General features: G+C 52.0%; 1 protein-coding gene across 2 annotated transcripts in view; it reads right to left on the minus strand.

Moving 5' to 3' along the window:
• The window catches only part of LOC308164558 (actin nucleation-promoting factor WASL-like), a 35,295-nt gene that overhangs the window by 21,847 nt on the left and 3,965 nt on the right, over positions 1–9,483 (minus strand). The window contains exons 2-5 of one of the 2 annotated variants that reach the window (XM_080538625.1): positions 7,719–7,853; positions 7,253–7,339; positions 6,045–6,141; positions 3,552–3,575 (exon numbers count right to left, since the gene is read on the minus strand). In XM_080538625.1, the coding sequence (XP_080394751.1) occupies positions 3,552–3,575; positions 6,045–6,141; positions 7,253–7,339; positions 7,719–7,853 (343 nt within the window). The remainder of the gene's footprint in view (positions 1–3,551; positions 3,576–6,044; positions 6,142–7,252; positions 7,340–7,718; positions 7,854–9,483) is intronic. The other variant, XM_080538626.1, reaches the window with a different exon arrangement.

A 9,483-nucleotide genomic window follows, 5' to 3' on the forward strand; every position in this document is an offset into this window, starting at 1 on the left:
GGACCACTCTCTCCAACCCACCTTGGCTGCGCTCTCATTAAGCAGCCTATGTTAGCGTGTAGTCTATTTTCAAGCATATCGTCGAACGAAACGGCTTTTTCGTGTGGTGAATAAAAAAAAAAAGGACTTAGGATTTAAGACCTGGGGGAGTTCAGCCAACATCCCACCGCATGCTGTCATCACCTCACTGCAGCGTCGCAGTCTCATTGCCACAAAGCTCAGCCCGTCTCCTCTCCTCTCTCCCTCTCCTCTTTCTCTGTCAAGCCTCCATTAGGGTTTAGAACAGACCCCCCCCCCCCCCCCCCCCAGCTTTCAGACAGAGCGCTGCTAGCAGGGTTACAGCCACACACTGGACACAAACACTCCAACAACTCCAACAACCACACACCATTGAGTGAGCTGAGGATCACACACAGAGAACACGACGACTCCCAACACTGACCAGCCATGCTGGGAGTGGAGTCCTTCCTGTTTTGGTCCAAAGACAGTGAGGTATAGGGAATCATTGGAGACGAGATGTCCTGCCCCTGGGCGTCCTATGTGCTACCTACCTTCCTGACCGGGGGATGCCGCCGCCACCACCGCCGTCGCGTGGGGGCTCTTTCTGAGCGACGGGGATACCGAGGGACTGCGGGAGGGTCTCGCCCCCCTCCTCACCTCCCTCCTCTCCCCCTGGCTGCAAGTGGCCATGTTGACGTCCAGCAGCATCTTACCCACCATGCCGCAGGCCCTGCCGCCGTGGCGCAGGGAGAGGCGGGAGGCGGCGTCCGAGAGGGGCGCGTAGAGTTCCTCCTGGGGGAGGACCAGGCACTGCAGGGAGCTGAGACAACCCCCTGGCCTCACCCCTCCTCCTCCTCCTCCACCGCCAAGCTCTTCGGAGGGAGCCGACAGGAAGGTGGTGCAGAACATCATCTCACCGCGTCAGCTTGGAGGGGGGGGGGGGGGGGGGGGAGGCCAATAGGAAGGCCACTTTCTGAGGGCAGGAACTTAGAGACAAGCCCAACGCTGGTCCGTTTGTCTGTTGGAACTGGAGGGAGGGGTTGGGGAGGGGGTTCTGGTCTGAGTTTACAAAACCAGGGAACCACAGAAGCGAAACACAAGCGTCCGAAAGAAATTGGAGAACCAGAGGGGACACGCGCCTGGACGGCAGCTCCCTTCAACGGTCCTCCTCAATGAGCCCTGGTATCAGACGTGTCACAGTCAGCCAGGGCAGCAGCGGAGGTCGTCAGGGCGACAGACAGAGCCGGTTATCCAGAGAGGCGAGGTGCGTGGAGCACGGAGAGATGTCCAAACAGAGAGCAGTGCCAGGGCGACTCAGGATGCTCTGAGTGGCGATTCCCAGAGAGTTGGACTGGAACCCTCTCGAAAGCTCGCCCCCGCCTTGCCCCGCCCCCCTGCCCCCTCCCTAGCACGCCTCTCGCACCTCCCTCCCCTCAGGGAGCATGTTCAGGCCACCGCTCCCCTGGTCTGTCTCCGACCAAACCATAACCAAACCATAACCCCGTTTCCGGGCCAGCTCTAATCCCATCACATTACGCCGCTGGCTGGATTTTCACATAACCGTTAAAACCCATTCCCGCTAATCCACGTTAATCCCTGCAGTTCTCTTTAAACATTATGAATCTGCGTCAGGCGGGGCGGCGGCTGGTTAGGGAGCAGGGCAGCACACAGGGAGACAGCATGGTGGTCCAAGGGGGTAGAGAAAGAGAGAGAAAGAGAGAGAGACGGAGATGGAGAGAATATGGGGGCTAGTGAAGAGAGACGCAAGCCTCAGGGAGGACATGGAATAGTCCGTTATCCAACTACGTTGACGTGTCAATAACACTGACTACATCAGTCACTGCTCAGTAGCGTCAGTTACATGGAGGAAGTGAGAATTCAGGGAACAGGGCAGGGAAATGTGGAGTAGGTGAGACCTCAGCAATCATCCAACTGTTAACAGGTCTGATAAAGCTATATTATATCCTATAGATAGTGACCGCCTCGCTCGCTCCACATACAGTAGACAATGCTGGGATGGGAGGATCAGAGTTGTGCGTGTTTTGGGTAAAGTCACATTGGCCTCTGAATTGGAATCCTCTTAAGCCAATAACCAGGGGCAGAGGGTACCTCTCGTGACCACAAGTGGCAAACAACATAAAAAACCTAACGATGCTATCCGTATGTCCAACACAACACACATCTATAATGTCCGTCTGTTTGTGTGTCACTACAGGCTACTACAGGGGCCTAATGAAGAGTTAGGGAGAGGGAGGAAGTGTTGTGTACGGTACAAAGTATGGCGCTTTGAACAGGGTTCAATACCAGTCAGTGTTGCACAAGGACACTATCTATGTCTATTGTTTTTCCACTGATAGCGTGACTATCTGTGCCCACACTGATCTGTCTGATAACACGCAAGCAATTATGGGATGGACAAAAAGTAGCCCGGCTAAAATATGCGGTGCCTACTGCCATGACTACTCAACAAAACAATAAGTGAGTCAACTTCAACCTACACCCAAAAATCGTGTATGAAATTTGTGTGCATTTTTTTTGCATTTAAATGTGTGTGTTTGTATGTATAAATATGGAAAGGTTTGAGTGTGTGATGGTAGTCAGAATTGACCAAGAAGACTGAGAACAGCGTTTTACAACAGCAGCCCTACAAACAGGCTGGTGAGCAGGTGTGTGTGTGTACTGTTTACAACACCAAAGCCAGTCAGAGATAAGCTGGTAAACCGCTGTGTGCTGTGTGCTGTGTGTGTGTGTGTGTGTGTGTGTGTGTGTGTGTGTGTGTCCCATGCTGAGCACACCTAGCAGGCTGGATCAGAGGGTTGGTATTTAAGACGGAGGTGAGGTGGTTGCTAACCTTCCTGTAGAACTGGCTCCCTGCTGTCAGGTGTGTGTGTGTGTGTGTGTCTGTGTGTCTGTGTGTGTGTGTGCGCGTATGGCTGTCTGTGTGCGTGTGTTTGGGTGCATGCTGAATGGCCACAGGCAACTGCGGCACAGTAAGAAGAAAGCTTATAGGGCAGGGTGCTGTGTGTGTGTGTGTGTGTGTGTGTGTGTGTGTGATGGTGAGGAGAGCCAGGCAGGGTAGAAGCCCCAATAATCTGTTAAAGAGTCATTTATTTTTAATCCACTATATGGTTCAGGTTAGGACCGGGGGGCGGGGGGGTAATCTGATCCTAGACTTGCAGTGAGGGGTATCTTCTGTGTGTGAGCATGTGTGTGTATGTATGTGTAGGGGGGGGGGGGGGTGCTAAGGCATTAGGAGCTCAGGCTAGGTTACATATGGTACAGACACCTGGCTCCCTGCGATGATCCCTGCACTTAACGGAGGAGGAGCGTAAACATTCAATCAAAGCCTTCTGGGAAAAATAGGGGAGAGGGCCGCAATATTACCACAGAAATATGTCATCATTACATGGAAGTGCATGGATATCTCTATAATAATGAGTTGCTGGATTAAAATAAATCACAGATTGGTTTGATTGAGTTATTTTGGCGTCTGAAGTCAAGATGATTAAATATAATACTGTAGTGAATTTCAATAGCAACGGATGACCTACCATTGAGAGGGTCGCGTCTCTTTTCTGCAAAACAAAATTAAGATAATTAATATTCAGGAGTGGGTTGAGCGGTATGCGTTAGTGAAAGAGGAAGGTGTGAGTGGGTGGATGGGGCCACAGGTGTGCCTGAAGTGTACAGCGATCTGCAAGCATAGGATTCTGAGGTTATTGTGTAAGCGGCGCAACAGAGGAACAGAGTGTGTGTGTGTGTGTGTATATGTGTCTGCTGATCGGCAAGTGTAGGTTTCTGAGTTAGTGTGTAGTAGGGCACAGAGAGAGAGAGAGAGAGAGAGAGAGAGTGTGAGTGAGTGTGAGTATGTGTGTGTGTGTGTGTGTGTGTGTGTGTGTGTGTGTGTACATGTCTGGTGTTTACTGATCGTCAAGCCTAGAATTGGGAGTTAGAGTGAAAGCGACACACAGACAGATGGACAGGACGGATGTGAGGTTTAGAGGGGAGCAAAGCCCCGTCCATCCTCCACAAGGAGACAATCATCATATGATCACACACACACTGACCCCCCTATACCCCTGGACCTCCCTCACACCAGCGGGCTGGGCCTGAGGAGACACACAGCCCTGTACGGGAAGTGGTTAGGAGAATCAAACCAAGCAACAACGCCTGTTAATGGAGCACAGATACTTGACAGTTACTGCGGAGCAGCGTAAGAGTTGAGTAGATCGGGGCTGGTGAACAGAGGAGCAGTAGCTCGATATAGTGGGCTGGGAGAGGGGGAGGAGAGAGTGAGAGAGAGAGACACCACAATACAGTCAGGGGGGGGGGGGTCAAAGACTGATATACAGCATGGGAGAGCAAGGTTGGGGTCACAGAGTGCAGGAGAGTCAGTGATGGGGGTGTCGGTCAGGAGAGTCAGTGATGGGGGTGTCGGTCAGGAGAGTCAGTGATGGGGGTGTCGGTCAGGTCAGGAGAGTCAGTGATGGTGGTGTCGGTCAGGAGAGTCAGTGATGGGGGTGTCGGTCAGGACAGGAGAGTCAGTGATGGGGGTGTCGGTCAGGAGAGTCAGTGATGGGGGTGTCGGTCAGGTCAGGAGAGTCAGTGATGGGGGTGTCGGTCAGGAGAGTCAGTGATGGGGGTGTCGGTCAGGAGAGTCAGTGATGGGGGTGTCGGTCAGGAGAGTCAGTGATGGGGGTGTCGGTCAGGACAGGAGAGTCAGTGATGGGGGTGTCGGTCAGGTCAGGAGAGTCAGTGATGGGGGTGTCGGTCAGGACAGGAGAGTCAGTGATGGTGGTGTCGGTCAGGAGAGTCAGTGATGGGGGTGTCGGTCAGGAGAGTCAGTGATGGGGGTGTCGGTCAGGACAGGAGAGTCAGTGATGGGGGTGTCGGTCAGGACAGGAGAGTCAGTGATGGGGGTGTCGGTCAGGAGAGTCAGTGATGGGGGTGTCGGTCAGGACAGGAGAGTCAGTGATGGGGGTGTCGGTCAGGACAGGAGAGTCAGTGATGGGGGTGTCGGTCAGGAGAGTCAGTGATGGGGGTGTCGGTCAGGACAGGAGAGTCAGTGATGGGGGTGTCGGTCAGGAGAGTCAGTGATGGGGGTGTCGGTCAGGTCAGGAGAGTCAGTGATGGGGGTGTCGGTCAGGAGAGTCAGTGATGGGGGTGTCGGTCAGGTCAGGAGAGTCAGTGATGGGGGTGTCGGTCAGGAGAGGAGAGTCAGTGATGGGGGTGTCGGTCAGGAGAGTCAGTGATGGGGGTGTCGGTCAGGAGAGGAGAGTCAGTGATGGGGGTGTCGGTCAGGAGAGTCAGTGATGGGGGTGTCGGTCAGGAGAGTCAGTGATCTTGGTGTCGGTCAGGAGAGTCAGTGATGGTGGTGTCGGTCAGGTCAGGAGAGTCAGTGATGGGGGTGTCGGTCAGGACAGGAGAGTCAGTGATGGTGGTGTCGGTCAGGAGAGGACAGTCAGTGATGGGGGTGTCGGTCAGGAGAGTCAGTGATGGGGGTGTCGGTCAGGACAGGAGAGTCAGTGATGGGGGGTGTCGGTCAGGAGAGTCAGTGATGGGGGTGTCGGTCAGGAGAGTCAGTGATCTTGGTGTCGGTCAGGAGAGTCAGTGATGGTGGTGTCGGTCAGGTCAGGAGAGCCAGTGATGGGGGTGTCGGTCAGGTCAGGAGAGTCAGTGATGGTGGTGTCGGTCAGGAGAGTCAGTGATGGGGGTGTCGGTCAGGACAGGAGAGTCAGTGATGGGGGTGTCGGTCAGGAGAGTCAGTGATGGGGGTGTCGGTCAGGAGAGTCAGTGATGGGGGTGTCGGTCAGGAGAGTCAGTGATGGGGGTGTCGGTCAGGAGAGTCAGTGATGGGTGTCGGTCGGGAGAGTCAGTGATGGGGGTGTCGGTCAGGAGAGTCAGTGATGGGGGTGTCGGTCAGGAGAGTCAATGATGGGGGTGTCGGTCAGGTCAGGAGAGTCAGTGATGGGGGTGTCGGTCAGGAGAGTCAGTGATGGGGGTGTCGGTCAGGAGAGTCAGTGATGGGGGTGTCGGTCAGGTACCAGATTTCCTCTGTCGCCTCCCCAGCAGCTCCCCCGCCGCGCTGCGGAAGCGCTTGGCCTCCTCCTCGCTGGCGAAGTTCAGCCCCACCTGGCATGTCTGTTCAGGGAGGGAGAGAGAGAGACAAACACACTCTATTCATTTAACTACACCACACACACACACACACACACACACACAGGCTCACACACATCCACATTCCACAAACTCACCTGAGAACAGTTAGATAAGACTACAGATAATAAATATAAACAGAGGCTTAACATCATTACGTAAGAACAACAGTACCCAGATTAGTGGCGACATGCATGGTGCCAGGGTACTAGTCTCATCACCTGACTCCAACTCCTCTGACCCCGAACAGTCCTTCTGACCATGAACAGTCCTTCTGACCATGAACAGTCCTTCTGACCATGAACAGTCCTTCTGACCATGAACAGTCCTTCTGACCCTGACCAGTCCTTATTACCATGAACAGTCCTTCTGACCATGAACAGTCCTTCTGACCATGAACAGTCCTTATGACCATGAACAGTCCTTATGACGATGAACAGTCCTTATGACCATGACCAGTCCTTATGACCATGAACAGTCCTTATGACCATGAACAGTCCTTCTGACCAAGACCAGTCCTTCTGACCATAAATGGTAATGGACTGACTTATAGAGCGCTTTATTCCAAAGCGCTTTACAACGGCCTCTCATTCACCCCTTCACACACACATTCACACACCAATGGTGGCGAGCTACCATGCAAGGTGCCGACCCGCTCATTGGGAGCAATTTGGGGTTCAGTGTCTTGCCCAAGGACACCCCGACATGTGGCCAGCCGATGACCTTGCAATCAGTAGACGCCGGCTCTACCTCCTGTGCCACAGCCGCCCCCAGACCATGAACAGTCCTTCTGACCATGAATGATGTACCCATCCCACATGCTCTATGTCTGCTTGAGTCTTACAGTACTGTACCTACCTGCACAGAGCAGGTGTGAGTGTGTGTGTGTATGTGTGTGTGTGTATGTGTGTGTGTGTGTCTAGAGAATTATTCAGATAATTTAATCCTTGATACATTTTGTGTGTGCATTGTTGTACTCAAGTGGCTACATGTACAACTACATATTTTGTGTCATACAACGTCATTCATTCATTCATTCATGCATTCATTCATTCTTAAGTAAAATGGGGTTAGACAAGAGGAGGGCTACACTCACGTCTCCTGCGAATGTTATGAAGTACGATTTGGAGGTGTTGATGCTGAAGTTGTTGTAGAGTTCCTGTTCAAACATGGTCTTTCCCTCCTGTGGACAAACGGAGAGAGAGAGAGAGAGAGAGAGAGAGAGAGAGAGAGAGAGAGAGAGAGAGAGAGAGAGAGAGAGAGAGAGAGAGAGATTGTGGGTGAGTATGAAAGTAGGTATTAGCAGGAGAGAGTGAGTGTGTGAGAATGTGTGTAGGTATTACAGAAAAATGGTGTCCGAACGATGAGAGAATATTGTGTGTGTGCCTGTGTCTGTGAGTGAGAGAGAGAGAGAGAGAGAGAGAGAGAGAGGGGGGGGGGGGTGGGATTGTGGTTGAAAGTGCACAGGAAGGCATACAGAGAGTGTACATCACAATCAGTTTATCCGTCCATCGTCCTTGCCGTAGGTCTTCAGCCCCGGGGTGTTTCATGTGTAAACTCACCTTGATGTCAAACACCCTGATGAAGTAGGAGCGCGCTGGGTTGTCTTTGACCAGGCAGGCCACCCCACAACACCGCTTGGTCCATGAGGAGTTCCTGTCTGCAGAGTACACCTGCACCACCGCTGAACACAGCGTCTACAGGAGAGAGAGACACACACACACACACACACACGTTAACATTATACACAAACATTTGAGTCATTTTGCAGGTGCTCTTATCCAGAGCGACACATTTGACTAAAGCAAGTGAAACAACTAGGCCTATACCTCACAATCATCAAGGATCCAGGTGTTGGTGTGTGTGTGCGTGTGTTGTCTGCGTGCGCCTAAGCATGCGTTTCTGACATGCTTTATGATGACCCAAGCTAGAAACCCTGTCAATCATTTTTTCTCAATAAAAAAAAAAAACTTCAGGTGACGGGTTGTGCTGAGTCGACAGTGTGACAGAGGCAGTGACAATGACACAGAGAGTCCCTATCTGCTCACGGTAACACAAAGACATGGTAGATAGTAGGGAGCGGCCACTGCAGTCCTGTTCATTACTCAGGGGGACAATGTGACCCTGTCGTCCTCCTCCTCCTCCAGTCATCTATCGGTCTACTTAGAGACTGTACATCTTAGCAAGCTCCTCACGCGGTACAGGGGCGTGACATGTTGCTAGTGCTGAGGCGAATACACTCACACACTCACTTAATATAATGAGACACCACTGTCTCATATAATATATATATAATATAATGTCACACCACTGTCGTCATCATCAAAAATCGTACAGCCAGAATAGCGTTTGATATTACACAAACGTAGACAGAAATTCCATGGCAGGATGTAGAGTGGAACTGTAGAGTGGAAGGCACATTCAAATGTCAAACCTGTTTTGATATCGATCACCTGACTGATGCCAATCAACCCAGAAGCCCATCAAACACCCCCGGACAACGTTTCATATTACCCAAATCGGGTCTCTGATATGTCACACGGTGTCCCGAACAAGGACGCCGTCAGTAGCCACACATCTGCCTCTGGATCTGTACTACAAGTAGCTTCCTACCATAAAGAGACACTTTAGGCGCTGGTGGTTAACCTACCTAGTGAATCTGCCGCAGCAATGTGAAGAATCTCATCAGCTCTCATCAGCATGAGAAAGCCAGAGGTCTTTCTAGAGGTCTAGCTGTGACAGAAGGACTAGCTCTAGCATAACCTCATACCAGTCTGGAATAACAGTTTACTCAAACCAGGTTTTATTATGGGGAGTGAATTTACTGAGTAAATTAATAGTTATTATTTGATTTGGGGTGATGGGGGGGGGGGGGGGGGGGTTAGTGCTGTGGGAATTGATTGATGCGAACTAAAGCCAATGGTTATGTGCCGTCCGTTTGTTTCGACAGTCTTTCTATTGGTGTAACGAAGGCCAAGTTTGACACGTTGGTACGCCCAGACCTTCGGCGCATTTGGGGCGGAAGTGTCTGGGAAAACGAGACTAACTCTAGCCTGAAAACGCTGCTCTGAGGAGTCAGCCAAAAGATTAAGTGTGTCCACCGCAGACAGTCTGCATTAAGAGGTCCTCCTGGGTTCTCTCGTTCTCTGACACAATCTCACACAGACACAGGCTCTTCCCCCTAGGTTTACTAGGCTGCTCCAGGGGCCTCCTCTGTGAGGGGTCCAGGCCCATTAACACGGAGATGAAAGGCAGGGCAGAGTGCAGTAAAAAAACTGGTCTGGAAGCTGGAAGCAGCGGTAGCCTAACTACATACAGATGAGGGAA

This window comes from Nansenia antarctica (assembly GCF_963989245.1).
Source record: "Nansenia antarctica genome assembly, chromosome: 8".
NCBI lineage: Eukaryota > Metazoa > Chordata > Actinopteri > Argentiniformes > Microstomatidae > Nansenia > Nansenia antarctica.